Source organism: Callionymus lyra, chromosome 9 (genome assembly GCF_982586985.1).
Source record: "Callionymus lyra chromosome 9, fCalLyr1.hap1.1, whole genome shotgun sequence".
Taxonomy (NCBI): domain Eukaryota; kingdom Metazoa; phylum Chordata; class Actinopteri; order Syngnathiformes; family Callionymidae; genus Callionymus; species Callionymus lyra.
This window is the reverse complement of record NC_141826.1, coordinates 7,618,767-7,636,429: the sequence shown is the minus strand read 5'-3', so window position 1 is coordinate 7,636,429 and position 17,663 is coordinate 7,618,767. Positions and strand designations below refer to the sequence as shown.

Below are 17,663 nucleotides of genomic sequence, written 5' to 3'. Positions count from 1 at the left end.
CTGGGGCCTCATGTACTCGGGTTTTACGGACAAAAAAACCTGCTTAGCAACCTTTCCACGTCAAAGTCCATATGTATGTTCATAATTCCCGCTTCCCTGCTTCATTTAAATATGATTTAAATATGTAAATGAGGGTGTGGAAAGGGACGAAAACAGTCTGCGATTGATTCTAGGTTGATTGGGATGTACAAAGTAAATCTTCCTAAATTTGTGTTATGCACAGATTCATACATCTGTATATTTTTGTGCATCTTCTGGATTTCAGCTTCCGGACATATTTAGTAGAACATGAGGCCCCGGGGTTTCTGAAAAGTGACCAAAAATTGTATTTCTGCCTTAAACAGGCTCTTCGATTGATAGTTTACATTTAGGTTGTCATAAACTGTAAATAAACTGATATACAGCCATATTTTTTCAAAAATATTTAAAAACACTATCGATCATTTTTCCAAAACATTTTTAATTTGCACCCAAATCATATTTTATTTTTATCATCGTTATTTTAGGGTTTTTGTCAATAAAGTCTTACATTTTTCTGTTGCAATTAAGCAATGAAATCCCGCTAGATCCGGACGATGACTGAGGACGAGAGGATACTGTCTCTAGCTGCTTCTAAAGCTGATGTTTACGCATATTTTGGTTTCAAAACAAAGGAATGCATTTACGACTTCGTCAAGACTAATGCGGTCAGCAAATTTTGCCACGCCTGAGTCCAGTACTCGACAATACTACAAATATATACTTGTTCTTACAATATACAATATATTATTGTATTGTTGCCGTGATACGAATTGTATCACCTTATATATATATCTGGATATTTATCACTTGGATAAAGGAAGCGGTTCAGTGAGAATCCTGTTCCTAGACTTTTCTAGTGCCTTCAACACTATCCAACCCACTCTGCTCCAGGAAAAACTGACTAAGATGCATGTGGACCCTGGTTTGGTCTCTTGGATTACGGACTATCTTACTGATCGACCACAGTATGTCAGGCTGAAGGATATCAAGTCTGACACTGTGGTGTGCAGTACAGGAGCACCTCAGGGGACAGTACTGGCCCCTCTCCTCTTCACCATCTACACTTCAGACTTCTTCTACAACTCAGAGCTGAGTCTCGTCCAGAAGTATGCTGACGACACTGCCATTGTTGGATGCATCAGGGACAACAGCGAAGACGAGTACAGGAGTCTGATACGTGACTTTGTGGACTGGAGTGAGAGGAACCACTTGCAGCTGAACACCTCAAAGACCAAGGAGCTGGTCTTGGACTTCGGGAGGTCCAGGACAAAGCCACGTCCAGTGTCCATCAGAGGCGACGAGGTGGAGATAGTTGACAACTATAAGTACCTCGGTGTGTGGATGGACAGTAAACTGGACTGGTCCTGCAACACAGACCATGTATATAAGAAGGTTCAGAGTAGACTGTACTTTCTGAGGAGGCTTCGATCATTTAACATCCGCAAGAAGCTCTTCTGCATGTTCTACCAGTCTGTGGTGGCCAGTGTCATGTTCTATGCTGTGGTGTGTTGGGGTGGAAATGTGTCCAAGAGGAGGTTCAACAGGTTGGACAGGTTGATCAGGAGGGCTGGCTCTGTTGTTGGCATGGAGCTGGACTCACTGGTGACAGTTGATGAGAGGAGATCACTGGACAAACTACTGTCCATCATGGATGATGACAGTCATCCTCTGAACACTGTCATCAGTGAGCAGAGAAGCAGAATGAGTGCAAGAATGCTCCTACCCAGGTGCAACACTAATAGACTCCAGGACTCATTTATTCCTCGGGCTATTAAATTGTACAATTCTGAGTTCGGGGGCAGGAGTGGAGTGAGAGTATCTGGATGTTCTGTTCTATGTAAGTCTTTGTATCCTTTGTCTTTGTTGTTTTTCTTTGACCTATGTTCTTTGTCTTTATCTCTCTCTTTATGTTCTTCTTCTCATTTTATTTTTATTTATTATTTTTTATTGTTTATGGAAAATTGCTGGCTGTTGGAAAAAACAATTTAATCAATAAAGTTTTACCTTACCTTACCTTACCTTATCATTATAGTTTGATCTAAACTTGGGTTTCACAACTTTCCGCTGGCAATAGTTTCTGTCACGGTGAACTCTCGGTAGAGTTGCTACATCCATCACTTCTTCCTGATCATCGTCTGCTCTAAAGGTTAACTTTTCGCTCCTCCACTCCGGCACCACAATCAGACCATCATCTCAAATCGAAAGCGAAAGGACGGCGAGCGCGGCGGCCAGATGACTAAGCGTCAAACAGGCCAAGACTGAGCGAAGCGGGCTGAGGATCGTCAGTCAATTGAAATCCCAGAGGTGACAGTGCCAAAGAAATCTGCTGCTGCAGACAACCGGCAATAAAAACTCCCATCCTGGTGTCAGGATACATTACGGTCCGGCGTGGAGATAGGGACTGGTGTGTGTTACGCACAATGGAGTTGGAGGAGGAGGAGAAAAGATCCCGTCGGGATATCGACAGAACTTTGTGGACTCGCTCTTCGGAGTTGATTCAGAATCCGACAGGCAAAAAAAAAACATCCCGAGAGAGTGTGTGTGGGGGCGCGAACACACAAACACAAAGTCATAAAACAACCCCCAAAGATGCCAGAGAGAAAAGTGTCGCGTTCAGTTTTGTCTGTGTGACGATGAGTCAGCGCAATGATGAGCACATCAAAAGACCCGATTCATAGCAGATTTCATGGATGTTACCCAGACAAAGTTTTGCTGATGACAAGTTGTGAAGCCATCACGGTTGAGAAAAAAAAAGCTTCCTCTCCGTGAGTCATACTTTCTAGTGTTTACTCTAAACATCTTCAAGTCGCCATCGTCACGTCGCTCTATAATTAGAAACCAAGATAAACATCCTGAAAGCATCACTAAACAGGTAAAAACGGACATAACCATTACAATTATCTCCACAGAGCGTCTCCATAATTAAAAAAAATACATGTTTACGGTGTAGGCAGGGGATGCGAGTTCTACTGTAGGTAGCGAGAAAAGTAGCTTTTATTTTTTCTTTAGGGTTTTAAAATCATTTCACAAAGAGTGTTGTTAAAAAGCATTATTCCAACTAGTGATGTGTTTTGGCAAGAATTTGTCACACACGATTCGCATCCCGATATATTGCGATACTGTAAGAACAAGGATATATTTGTAGTGTTCCCGAGTACTTGACTCTGGCGTTGCAAAATTGACAGAAGCATGACTCTTGACCAATTCGTAACCTCTACTCTTGTAGCTTTAATTAATTAATTTTTTGTCCAGAAATCAGCTTCAAAAGCTGCTGGAGTCGACTGTATCCTCTCATCCTCAGACATCATCCACTCTTTCTTTCATAGCTACAGAGGATGTAATCAATCCTGCCAACTAGTGGCCGGAAGTTTAGTTGCAAAATAAAATTAAAAAACGTTTAAAATAATTCTTAATTGCAAAATTGCACATTCTATTGAACTATAGAACATTAATGAACTATCAGTTAAAAATAATAATAATAATGCCGTTGAATATCATCACAGTATCATTCAAATTATAGTCTTAACACTCGTGCTAGAGTCTCCTGAGCTAAACCTGGTCAACAGTCTGAGCAAGTACTGAGAAGTTAGGCCTAAGACTCCATTCCAATTGGATTCAATTCCATGTAAACCAATTTCATGTTTAAGTGAAAAGGACTCGTCCAGTTTAAATGGTTGTGATGGTCTTTTCATGAGTCGCATCCACTTCCTGTCTGGATCCTCAAGTAACAAGGTCTTACTTACAACAACGACATTTGATAGTGTCTGTCAGAGAATCAATTTTTGGCATCCTGAGAAATAAAAATGTACTTTAAGCCACTTTTGAAGCCACTTAAACTCTCCACAAAATGGTGCAGGTTAAAATCTGCCGTTGAGTAAAACGTTGAGTTGATCCGTGTCAAGCAAAAATGGACGGTGTCTACCTCTGCGGTTCATCGCGAACAAGCGATGAAAAATCCCGATGAAGGATACTTGATTCCACAAAGACACAATCCTTTAAGTGGTCTAATGTAGAATTGGCCGCGCTCCCAAAGGTCGTGTTGTCAGGGCGACCACCATTAATCTCATCTGCACATGTTGGAGGTGACATTGACATTGAAGCCTGGCATTTCCAGAGCGACACGCATAAGAGGCGGCGCAGCACGATCATCCGTCTCAACCGGCTCTTCCCGGGGATGAGGATAAGATGGCCGTGCTCTGGCAGACGAAGTACAAACTGTCTGAAGATCTGCTCAGGTTCCATTGTTGGGATGAAAAAAAAAAACGGGTTTTGATATGTTGCAGCGTCGAGGGAAATCACACGACTCGCCTCGACTTAAAAGGGTGACATTTAAAGAATAGCAAAATAGTGAGTCTCCAAACTTAGAGACCCTTGAGGAATTGAAATGTGACCATCGGCAGTGATTTGTTTTACTCCAGGTCGGTTAGTTCTCCTTCAAAAATTTGACTCATTTATGCACAAAAGTATATTTTTTATGAACTTTACTGTTAAAAACAACATTTATTCCGATAAAGATGTTGACAAAGTCGTGATAAAACTATTTAGATACAATTAATACTTGGTGTACATGTTTGACAAGAGCGGGTTTTGCCGCCGAGGAACTCATTGAGGTGGCGCGTGTGATCTGTTGCCAGTGGCAACTCTAGATGAAGTGTTGAAGCTCCTAATCTTCAATCACGTTGAGACGCCTGCAGTTGGTGGCAATTCGTGGAGCGGATAAATGCTCGAGACTCGAGCTACGTCAACGCTGTCCCCGCTTAAAACTCATCCATCAGCCTTTTACCCTCCAGCTTTCCCAGAAGTTCCCAAGCCCTAAAACTGGAGAGATTAAACTTTTTTCTCCACCACCATGGCTCACACTCGGCTCATCGGAGAAGCCAACAGCGCCCCCAACAAATCCTCATAATGCGGGGACATTATAAAAAAGTAAATGTGTTTTTTAATTTAATATTTAACTTCATATTAGATAGTAAAAAAAATGGTTTGAATAGAAAGAAATACTTCAGTAAATGAGGGAACAATAAACCTGGACAAGGGTAATTGACCAATTTAACTCAGATCTTGAGGGGTTGTTTTGCGCACTTTTATGTATACATAATATTACATGAACTGAAGAAATATAAGAACCAAAGTTTGCAAAAAGTCTACAAGATCTTTTTCTCTTTTTCTGCACGTATGATCCACTTTGCTTCTGGATAAAGATGATCACGAACTTGACCGTGACTAGTTTTGTATAAACACTCATTATCATTATCATGTCATGTGTTGATTAAAGAATGTCTTAAATATATCTTGGACCTTTATTGTACTGATCAGTATGTGTCTGTTTGTACAAAACTCACTTTTTATTGAAATAGTTACATTAGAAAATGTGCTTGAAAAAACTAATTTACTATAACCCCAAACACTCTGCTGTTATTGGGCACGGATCAATGTTTGTCATAAATCTCGGAAGTCTCCACCTCCAAGGGACTCGTTTTATAAACAAAGCGGAGCATGATTACAGCTGGCTTGAGAATTGAGATCTATTACTATGTCCTAATATACTCTGCACTCGTAACCTTTCGTTCGCTGAGATTTCAGACGGGGGAGAACTTTATAAAGTAATAAGTTCAAAACATGGTCATGATGAGAGACTTACTACATCTTGGAGAGGAAGACTTCAACATTTGAAATGTGAGTAAATGAGTTTGACATTAGTTGCCCTTTAATCACGATGACATGATGTTGACTGAGAATGTAGTTTCCATTCAAATCGTTTGTCCGTCGTAATGACTTTTATCTGCTTAAAACTTTTGTTCAAACGATAACCCAATATTTACCAGCACTTAATTATATAGGGAGTCCTTCACTTGCTCGTCTGGAGCTCGATCAGAGAATCGATATTATTTTCATGTTTTTATTTCTGTAATAGGATGATTGTTCTCCCTTTAGACGGACCCAGACTGGCCGTCATCTGCTGTGCGCTTCAACACTCGCCTGCTAATTATCTGCTGAATGAAGCTTCAGATTCACCGCAGAAAATAACCTCTCATTGATTTTTTTTTCGTCCGTCCAAGTTATGGGCCTGAGACAAATGTTTGCCAAAATGTCTCTCCGTTTCTTTAAGCACTCAGCGCATCCATTTCTAGGCTTTAAATCACGGAGGGGTTCGCTCTGCTTTGAAGGGGGGGTGTGCAGGGGTGTGTCTTGGCCTCACAGCAGGGCTCTGGCGTACAGCGAAGGCCATATGTTAACCCAGCAGGCGGAGCTGACATTGTGTCTGTGTGTGCTCATGTACTTCAGAGTGATAACTGCTGGCCGACTCTGGAGGTTTTTTGATTCATGTGAGCCCATTACCTTTGTGTCCAATCGCTGCAGGTAGGAGCAGATGTACTCGATGCTGGCGCCAAATGGATGGACATGGAGGAATGTTGAAATAATCCCTGAAAAACAAGCAGAAAAGTCAGGGCCGGAGTCCAAAAATCCCTGTATCATCCAGTTATTATTTTCTCAAACGGTCAATAGAATGACAAGCTTTTAATACGGAGGCAAAGTGACCCCCCGATAACTTTCAGCAAAGTTAGAAAACATTTTCAAAATGACATTGCCCTAGATCTCCTTCACAAGTTTTAGCACATTCCAATGACTGCCTTTGATGGCCATACTATTCTCAACATTAAACATATCATTAATGTGAGCGTATACTACATTTTCTTAAGGTTTATTTAAAAGCTGGGATACCTTGGTATACCATTTAATTTGGATACATTATTCAACTACACAAACACATGCCAAGCAATCGACTTAGTTCATTTCAGATTTTGTATGAACCTTTAAAGCAGCATCATGTAACATTTAAAAAGAAAATTTAGGTTGCGATTTGGGTTCAAAATCCCGGATGAGCCCCAACAAGTGGTTGTTATGGCAGGGTAACACAGTTTAGACAGTAAAGTTGCCAGCCCTGGATAAGAATGTGTAATTGTGTTCCCAAGACAATTGAACTTGATTATTTCTGAGGGCGAGCTGCGTTGCAGCCAACTCCCATCAGGATGTGAATGGGTAGAAATTGTTTCAAGTCTATTTGAAAAAAAAAAGCATCTGCTATAATGCATAAATGAAAAAATATTAATAATCGAAAACGTAATTTTATAATAAATGTTTAATCAATGTTTAGGAAAAATGTGAAGCTCTATGTGGCCTTGATGCTAGCACCTGTGCGGGGTCAAGATGGTACTTTGGAACACTACAAAAGTATAACCACCTGTCCCTCATTAAATTGTCATTTTATTATTATTTTTGCCCAAAGAAAGAGAGATTAATGCTGGTAAAACATAACCTCCTTGGCAGGGGTAGTGATGTCATTCAGGGAATTGTAGTAGTAATAAGACAATAATAATATTTATCGCCATGGTTCATGAAGATAAATGCGTAAATGATCCCTCCGACAGCTGAAAGAGACGTTAACCTCATTGATAACTTTAACTCCACGTATCACAGCAGCTTCTCCTTCAGCACTCGCTGCGTAAGGGGCCTCATCTATAGCTCCAGATTAGAGTGTGTTTAATGATGCGTCTGAAACCAGTGTCTCTCAACAAAAGAGTCCCAAGGCTCAGGTCAGCCCAGATAGCCCAGAGACAGCTCTAGTCCCACACCTCTGCTCAATAAGCACCTATGGAGCTCCGAGAGTCGATCGCTGGATACAAACATGCACAGCAGGATATCCAGGAGCATCTTAGACTTCCCATTCCATTTGCCTGCAGGAGGTCAGTTGTTACCTGACCGGGACAATAAACACTGCAGCGAACATCTTCTACATACCAACAGTGCAGAGATTTGCTGCAACACGTCTTCTCAACATGAGAGGCCTGTCTCGACTCAAAGTCGAGGGAAAATCTTCATACTTTCCCTTCATTCTGTCTCCGCTCATGCATCAAATCACACAGCGGGGGTGAATATAAACAATCGTCTCTTTCACAATCTGATGGAAATCACTGTTCTGGGATTCATTGTGAGATATCAATTCTTGCTGCTTTCCAAGCAATTTCTGCTGCAGCCTTCGGAGCGAGCGCCTGACTGGAATTGCAAGTCATCGTCATTTAGGCTCGGAAATTCTCAACAATTCCTAGGTGGACGATGGTGCTACTTCTCACAGGAGGTCACGAATCCTCAAGACATTTGATTCAACTAAACTGATTTGTTTCCAAATAACCCAGGGGGTCCCAAACTTGCGCCACCACTATCCATTTGCGACCGGTGAAATGACCTCTACCTTTTTAAAAGTGCACACTGAGCAAGGGAATCTATCGTGGTCAGATGTAGTTTACCCTTTTGTTACCTCTGGGTCAAGGTGACCTGGTGGACCAGAACCAAATGTGGAAGCCAGGAAGGTCAATCACCTTCACCCAGAGGCAACACAAGGGATACCTCAAACACATTTGTTTTCGGAACATCTTGACCCGGTGAAAATGGTTAAAATGGAAGAGATTTCTTTAAAAAGAGACAACGAAAACCAGGAACATTTAAAAAGCATACTAGCAATAAATTACATTTAAAAACTGAGCCCTTTGTTTATGCAACAATCTTGAGAAGGCTTTCTAGATGTTCAAGAGACAGGCACTATTTTCAAAACTTAATTTTCTAGGAATCATTCCCTCCTGTGGTGCGACAATGATCGCATCGTTTACTTAGGAAAAGGAATGTCCACAGGGGGTTTCAATTGGCTGCCGTGTGGGAATTCTAGGTAGAACGGCAAAATGCTGGGACTTCTGCTTCTTCTTAATGATGAAACATGTGGGAACGCCCCATCCCCCACAGTGGTATTGGGATTAAATGACTCAATTGAAATGGTAACAACTTAAAAATATATGTAGGGGACAATCCACAGACACTGTTGGATACTAAATCAATGCTTATCAATGTCATCATCAACATCCAGTTCCAGTACAAACGCTTTTCTACACTTGTGGCGTGTGTTTGTATTCAACCCAAAAATGGATGAACTTATTTCAAAGAAAATTTCAGGATATTTAGATTAGAGCCCTGAAGTAATTCGTTGTGGGCTTGTTTTGTACTTTTATCTGGATTCAATCCTATTTTGAAGGTTTTCCCATCCACTATCATGATACAGTGTCATCATTTTGAAAGGCCACTAGATGGCACTCTCTGCTTTATAATGTTCGACTCCAATCTACAGATTCAATGAAACCTGGAATTATTTTCAAACTTAGAGTATCATCTAGTTGCCGCTCAAAATTAAGACATTGTATCATGAAACAGTGTCTGCAAAATATCTTTGGTATAGATGTTTGAGTGGGTCAAACCTGGCTAGCTTACCGTCCTTCCTATTGCAGGACCAATGGTGACTTTTCTGTGATAATTGAAGCTACAATTGTGCCAAGACAAGTAAACAATTATACACATTAAATAAGGTTTGTTCTCACTGTTTATAATTTATAAGATTGAGATAAAAGACACAAGTTGACATAGAGGTCATTTGGAAAATGATAATCAGCTCTTGTCTGTTAGACTCTCAATGAGCACTTGATGAGAGAGAAACTCTTTTTAATCTGGTAACATGTACAGTATTATTATACGTTATTTAGAACAAACAAAATTATCCGGTTAACTAGACTGTGGAATATGTGATCCTCATGAGGTCAGTTTTCAAAGTCAATTTCAAAATACTTTCAAAATCCTTCTATGCCTTTTCAAACTTACTAAATCCGTTTGTTTTTCTAACCAATTTTTCCGTTTCTTCCTTCTTTCTTTGTTTAATAATGAAATGTCCCATTTGTTAGTGTTTCTCATCTATTTTTCTTTGTTCTATCCGTCTTTCTTCTTGGCGTCACCACAGTCACAGTATGTAGCTTCTCCCCCTCTGGAAATGTATCTTCCCGCCCCAGCTGCAAACAACAACTTTTTGCCTTTGATTCCACTTCTTGTTACGGCATCAAATAACACAGAAGCTAAGCTAACCCTCTTACCGACTAGGAGTGCTTCTCTTTCCGAGTGAATGGGACTGGCTGGCAGCTTCTCCGTCGGACCTTCTTTCTCCTGACTGCAGGACACCACCGCCATCACTGTGGCTTCCTACGCACACGGGACACTAAAGTTAGAGACGAGCCACTGCTGTGGAGTAAACAAGTCTAAATAAGGGTGGCGTGGCACAGGAAAAAAAAAAAGAAAAGACAATCATATTCAAATAAATGAGATGTTGATGCCACAAAGTCCCCCCTGCCAACGCACCAATATAGCGAGACGATGAGGATAATGAGGCGAGAGAGACTATTTAGCCAGGAGCTACGTTTGGAGGATGAAGAACATTTCTCATGCACGCACGGCGACGCGAGCCGAGGAAGAAATGGAGGACTTGGGATGATCAAGCGCTTGGTTTTATATTTGTGACAGGTGGGGAAATAGTTTTTGGTCGTGTGTCGTGTCCGACATGGTATTGCACGTACTGTTTACCCGATGATATGCCTGGTGGCCTTTTTTCTGTTTTTTAATCTGGCGCGAGTGTCGCTGATCGACGCACACATGCGAGTCATTTGTGCGACTCTATTCCGTAGCCCAGTTGTGTCTGGTGTGATTCATCTCGTGACAAATGCAGTGGCTGTGAACTGGATTGGCCTGTAAAGATCTGTCATGTCGTTGCAACGGAGCGAAGTCAGGAGGGGGGGATGAGAAGGAGGGGAGAGCACGAAACAAAAGAGCAAAGCACGCAGAGGCAACCTTCTCCAACTTACACTTGTTTGATTTGTGGCCTCCTCCCTGCCTCTGTCATCTCCCTGCACCTCCAGCTGTGGAGCAAACACAACAAGAGCAACGCATGAGACACGCATTGAAACAGATCCAGTCGGTGTCATTGGATCCGTGTATTTTTAGGCAACCTTTGTTTAAAGCCAAAGCCTGATTAAACTCTTGACATTTAATGAAACAGAAACTTGAAAATAAATCCTTCTCAACACCAAAAAAAGTCAACACAAAAAAAACATAGCAGCTGCAGGAAAAAAAATAATTTTAACATTATTGAATGCTTTTTATTCCAGGGTGTGATGCCAACGTGTTAAAATTAATCAAGTGCAAAATTCTGACACAGAAAGTGTGAAAGCAAATGTCTCGCCCTCTTTGTTCCTGTAAAGCAATCTATTATTACATCTGCAGATGATGCAGAGTTTGATTGTTTCCTTTTAGTTACTTTTGAGTTTTTATTCATTTCAGTCACGTCCATCTTTTTAGTCTAGTCGACGAAAGGTCTCGCCATTTTCCTCTTGTTTTGGTCACATTCACCCATAACAATTTGACCCTTGTGCTATCTCAGGGTCAAGGTGACCCGAAGGCCCGGAAACAAATGTGTCTGGTGTATCCCTTGTGTTATCTAAGGGTCAAGGTGACCCAAAAGCCCGGAAAATAATGTGTCTGTGTTATCCCTCGTGTTATTTCAGGGTCGAAGTGACCGGGAGGCCTGGAAACAAATGTGTCTGTGGTATCCCTTGTTTTATCTCAGGTTCAAGGTGACCCGAAAGCCCGGAAAAAACGTGTCTTTGGTATCCCTTGTGTTGTCTCTGGTAAAAATCTCCCACTGTGTTCCTTTGTTAATTTCTTAGTTCAGTGAGCGAAAATGAGTTTTTCTATTCATTTTACTAGTCCAATGCTCGTGAATTCATCAAAGCCAGTCAAGTTAATCCAACCTGACGAATGCTTACTTGTACTTTTAATAGTAAATAAATCATTTTTCGTCTTTTTACGCATATTTTGTATTTTGTAAACCACATTACGTTAACAGCAGATGATTGTTTACACTGAGTCAGGTTCTGCTTTAGGTTTCTGCCTGTTAAAAGGAATTGATTTTCTTATATAGTTATTTCAACTGTAAAAGTGTCTTAAGATTAACTCTGTCATGATTTGACGCTTTAAATAAAATGTAATTGTTTATTATCATTTGAAGTCGCCTTAAAATGTCAAGCATTTACTTTTGTGCGACTATTCTCTCTTTCGTCATTGACAACAAAATAAAAGCAATCACTGGAAATGATATAATAACATGTCAGTCACAGTCTTTATTAGTTTGTCCACGAGTGCATTTTACTGATTAAAACACGTTGCCATTTTTAAATGAAAATGTAACTTGCCTGAATAATAAGATCTCATCAATCATTCTGTTTGATAATAACTAACAATTTATCCCTGCTGGAGTTTGACAAACGTAATTGATTGGTGGATAAACAAAAAAAAAAAAATCTATCTGAGCAAGTGAGAATAAAATAAACCTATCAAGCTATTGTTTAGTACTACCATTCTCAAAACATTCAAGACATAAAAGCTAGTTTTTACATCATAAATTTCATTCCACAACACTTTTTAAAGACAATTTAGAAAAAGAGACCATGATATAGTTCCTCATCTCAGCACGGAGCTAAAAGCCGACATCATTCAGGTCAAATAAGCGGAACAAAGATAAATGTTTGCTCCGAGGCAAGAAGTCATTGTTATATAAAAAACTTAACTGGAAGAAAATAGAAGTTATTTCACTGACATTAAAACATTTCTCTGCGAAAATGTGCCATTTATTCATGTCACAAAGAGAGGAGGGAAACAAGTTGGAGTTTTGCAGAAAGACTCTTTCAATGAACCTCAGACGAGTGAAAGCGTTTGTCAGACGGAAAGGTGGCTCAGTCTACACTCACTATTGAATTCAAAATATTTCTTAACTTGTACTTTAACATTTGGTAAATGTCAAACAGTTTCTGCTGAGAAGGTTTTTAAATAATTCAAAGATGAATGGATGTATTACATCAAGCTTATTTAAAAGGAATTCATTATCTCAAACATTGAAAAATGTCAAAGCCAAATAAAAGAAAACCCAAAATGTTGTTAAGCGTAAATTCGATTTTTTTTTTTATTGTTCAACATTTTCTTTAGCATGCAATTTTCCGATAAGAGGTCTGTTGGGATGAATAATTCATGAAAACCCGGTGCTCGCTGAATCACGTATGGCTGTGAGACCAGGCAGACGGTTCACATTACATCCAGATAACATCTCCATCGCTGCGTCTCACATTATTTCTCTGTGTAAACACTGATAACGCTCTGATTGGCTGACGGCCGCTTCGTGGTCGATTCAGACGCAGAGATTACTTTGTGCCGTTCCAAAAGTGCTGAGCCAGCACAAACTCGCCAATTAAAGGACATAATGGCTGGAAGATACAGAAAATGACACAGCCATTGTGATGTTTGTTCTTAAAGAAGTAATTAGAGTTTTGCTGCGTTTAAGCTGTACTGACTATAATAGCTGGGGTCACAGTCTAAGGTTACATGGAGGGAAAGGTGAGACATACTTGGGTAATGAGAGTGAAGCTATATTCTCAGGACGGAGCTATAAGAGTTAGGGGTTAGTTAAATGTCAGAATAAGACCTTAATAACCTCTTATTTATTTTCTACTCACACTTATGTTGATAATAATGGGTTCCTTTTTAGAGTTATAGACAAAAACGTAAGTCCATGCTAATGTAGCGACCAATGCCAACATTCATCTTCTTCATCTTTGTCCAAAAAGACAAACTTAAAAACATCCAGATACCTCCATACTGCTCGTTTTTAATGTCCATCTTGGATTTAAACCTTGAGATGAGGAATTTTTTGGAAGAAAATTTAAATACATCTGTATCTTTCAAGTTTCTTTGTAAGCAGAAGATCCAAGTCTCTTCAAGTCTTTCCTCATTGAAACACATGGCAAGTGTCAGTGCACTTGTATAAGATTTACGATGACGGTCTGCTATCTTAAGCTAAAAACAAGCCTAAAATATAATCTTGTTGAATTTTTTTTACAAGATGGACGTTACAGACCAGCACATAGGACGTATTTGGATGTTTTTAAGTGTCTTTTTGGACGAAGATGAAGACGAAGACATGAGCGCCAGTCGCTAAATTAGAATGTACATACATAAATATATATATATATATATATGTATATAAATATATATATATATATATATATATATATATATATATAGTAGTCGACATGAGGGGTGAGTAGAAAATGAGTGAGGATTGAGAAGATCACTTGAGGGACCCGCGGGCCAGAACCGAGCCTTCAAGCTATTGGACTGGAGGCCCATTCAGCCATAAATACTGCATGTGTAGAAAACTGCACCACTTTGCTCTTCAGCAATGGTTGCTTTTTTTTCTACAGTTAAAGGAGCTCCACTTTACATGCAACATGGCCCTCTCAGAGAGGAGTCAAGTTGACACGAAAAGTTTTAGCGACAAATGGACTGAATAATATCTACACTTACACAACGTAAATGCCAAAGGCATTCCCATGTTCTGCGGCGTCAACAAGGAGTATAACTCGAGGAGATTGGTGCTAAATAATTGATTAAAACGAGTATCTTTTTTTCATCTGTGAGCCTAACATTAGACAGGAAATTCTAGTAGAGGCGTTGACCGGCCCACAGGCTGGACTTCAGACTTCAGTTGAACGGACCAGATGTAAAGTAACAAGTGAATCATCGGATGTCAAATGAATCCTAATTTATCTGGATAATGAGAGATATGTTAAGATCCTATTTCGACGGATTATGAATGTTTTGGGCTGGTTTTGAATTGTAATTTGTTAGTCTCTTTAGGTAGAATAAAAGCGTTTAGAGTTAAAGCCCTAGTAAGCCATTTTGAGAATATTGATTGATTGCCATCTACTATCAGAAAAGTGTTACTAAAATGTAGTAAAAGCTCTTTTTATATATGTTTCTCGTTTCATCTTCCTGTTTACTTCAAAAAGTCTCTCAGTACTTGCTGTAATCCACTGCTATAAAGCAGTTTTGTGGTCACATGACACTCGCCGACAGTCCAGGCAGATCATCCAGACAAAATAACGTAGAAAACATTAATGAACTAAAAGCTAGACCAATCCTTACAGAAGAAAACAAGGTGAAATTGTATGTATTGTTGCTTAAAGTATAAACAGTTTCAACTAGTTGCATTTTTTATTAAGATAAGATTTTATTAACTACCATTTGCAGACCCATCACATCACTCAGCTCACCCCTATCTTCCAGACTGAAACACAGATCAGCCTTGAAGCAGCTTTTTTTTTTTCAAAACCTCACAAAAAGGTAAAATATCCCACACTCAGAAATCTAGCTTTATGTTTTTCCACACACCAACCTGGATCAACTGTGTGCTCGGCAGGTTTTGAAGTCCCTCTTTCAGGTTCTGCACTTGAACCATCAACTGCTGTTTCTCCTCAATGCTGGTCTCAAGCTCGGCGTCTCGCTGCTTGAGCTCTTCCCTCATTCCCAACAGTTGCTGCAGAAACAGAAGAACAAGGTGTAAGAGGTGCACACAGGTGGGGAAACGTGTCAGGATTTTATATCAGTATAGATTAAGGAGAAAAAAAGAAAATTGCATTTGTCCTCTAAAGTTATCTTGTTCCCTCCTGCAGAGTTAATTTCCACAAATAGACTGCCCGAGGAGAGCAGGGGGTCTCATCCAATAGGCGTCTTTTCGTTGATGTTGTTTTGCCTCTTTATAAACACCATTTCTCAGGATATAGTCTTTCATCACAAGACATTAGCGCTCCACGGCAATCTGTGAGCCAGCACGAGATAAGAGTTGGACTCCGGCAAGGGCAGGTGTCCAATTTCAGTGTTTTATAACTGCTTTAATTCATTTGCTCATTTTTACACGAGCGCCCCCATAAGGGACGAGAGCCCGGAAAAAGTAATTACTCTCTTAAGAGAGGTGCGAACACAGCAGGCCATTAATAGTCTTGTAAACATGAATCAATCCATTTTACCTGGGATTGTAGCTCAATGAGGGCGCTACACTAATGAGACGATCTCTCAATTAGTGCAACAAGCACTTCAAAGTTGGAGGGAAAGTCTTTGTCGGTTCAGTAGAATTTTTCTGTCGACAACGGCATAACCTTCTGGAGACTATTAAGGCAACCATTAATGAAGAGAAATCCCTCAAATGTATATATATCTTTCGTCGAAACATGCATTTACAACTTTCCAAGTCGTGATGTTTACCAACAAACTATCCAATGGCAGCAAAGACCTCCTTGTTGGAGGTAAATATTAGCTTTTAACTCAGAACCGATGTGCTCTTGAGCTCAACCCTGCTTGATCTGTAAATTCATTTTGTGTGTTTGTGCAGCAAACCCACAACCCCAACAGCTACACAGACACGTAACACTTTACTTTTCATCTCAGTTCTGTTTTCTTCTTTAACTAGAGGCTCATGAATAAACGACAGAAAAGTTATTCATCTCGCTGAAGGAAACTCAAAGGCGACCTGTGTGAACCTGATCTTAAAAATAACAGAGAGGCGATGAAGCTATGCTGCTGGCGGATGATTAGAAACATGTCTCGCCAACTGTGTGTGTGTGTGTTGTACCTTCTGCATGCCCTGCAGAGCCTGCTGTAGGAAGCTGAGTTGCTGAGCATGTGTGCTGTCCTCCTCACTCCTCATTGGTTGGTTCTTGCCTTGTTCCTGTTTAAGCAGTTCCACCTCGTTCCTGTAGGCGTCCAATTGACATCGCAGCGAGTCGTTCTCCTCCTTTAAGGCTTCTACTTGAGAAACAGCTGCAGAGACAGAAAACGAAAGGGTTTGGATGCAGGAAATAGGGATTGATTGTGGTAATGGCTACACTGTAAACAAGATAAGACTTAAACATCAATTAACTAAAATACCTTTTCATTTAATGTGCAGGCTTTTTCCTAGTCTTCTGTGTTTGTCTTATGTTGTCTTGACCTTTTAAATAAATAAATATAAATATGAATAAGTAAAAAAACTGAGCAGAATATTTATATAAAACTAATATATAATACTAATAGTTAGATAGTATAAATAGAATAAATCAATAATGTTTTGAATACTGCATAGCTCATGTTATATTGCATTTAGCAGTCTGATGTCAGTCATCAGTCTGTTCTGCAGCGGATACTATGGAACCTTCTGTCAGACTCCAGGAGAGAGAACAGTTCATAGTGGTCACCGGGGTGGTCGGAAATCATTTTGTGAGCTCTGTTTAGCCAGAGTGATTTTGCAACGTCCTGGATGGGGGGGGGGGGGAGTGGGGTCCCGATTATCTGGTCGACACAGTCGTGGGTAATCAGTTTGAACAGCAGCGGGATCAAGACACAGCCCTGTGGGGAGGCACTGCTCACAGAGATGACTCTTGAGGTGTTGTTACCCACATTTATTTTTGTTGATAATAATGAGCGCATGCATAATTATCTAACTCATTTAATTCAACTTTTCATTGACCATCTTTTTTTTCCTTAAGGGAATTAGAGAGACATTGAGTAGGACGAAACCTATCGATCGCTGACGTTTACATCCAAAGACCACAGAGAGTGTAAAAAACAATCTCCCACACTGGTCTATTGTGAGGAAATCCTATAGACTGACACAACAACGAAATTGGGTCACATGGATTTTTTTTCACATTAATCCAATGTTTTTTGGCCATATTTCATACATACGATTTCTAAAAATGTATATAATTTTAAAATGTATTTATTTAACAAACCTAAAAATGTAAAATTCTCTTTTTAGTTGTCTAAATAAGCATGTTAAAGGGCAACTCATCAGTAAGTGTCTGTTTATACAAAACTCTCTTTTATTTTAAATATTTACATTAGAAAATATACTT

General features: G+C 39.9%; 1 protein-coding gene across 2 annotated transcripts in view; it reads right to left on the bottom strand.

Annotated features, from left to right (window-relative positions):
- enox2 (ecto-NOX disulfide-thiol exchanger 2) overlaps window positions 1-17,663 on the bottom strand; it is a 161,279-nt gene that overhangs the window by 1,891 nt on the left and 141,725 nt on the right. For both annotated transcript variants that reach the window (XM_087799682.1, XM_087799683.1), the window contains 5 exons: window positions 16,403-16,590; window positions 15,170-15,310; window positions 10,749-10,802; window positions 9,987-10,092; window positions 6,361-6,446 (listed from right to left, as the gene is read on the bottom strand). In XM_087799682.1, coding sequence (XP_087655808.1) covers window positions 6,361-6,446; window positions 9,987-10,092; window positions 10,749-10,802; window positions 15,170-15,310; window positions 16,403-16,590 — 575 coding nt within the window. The remainder of the gene's footprint in view (window positions 1-6,360; window positions 6,447-9,986; window positions 10,093-10,748; window positions 10,803-15,169; window positions 15,311-16,402; window positions 16,591-17,663) is intronic.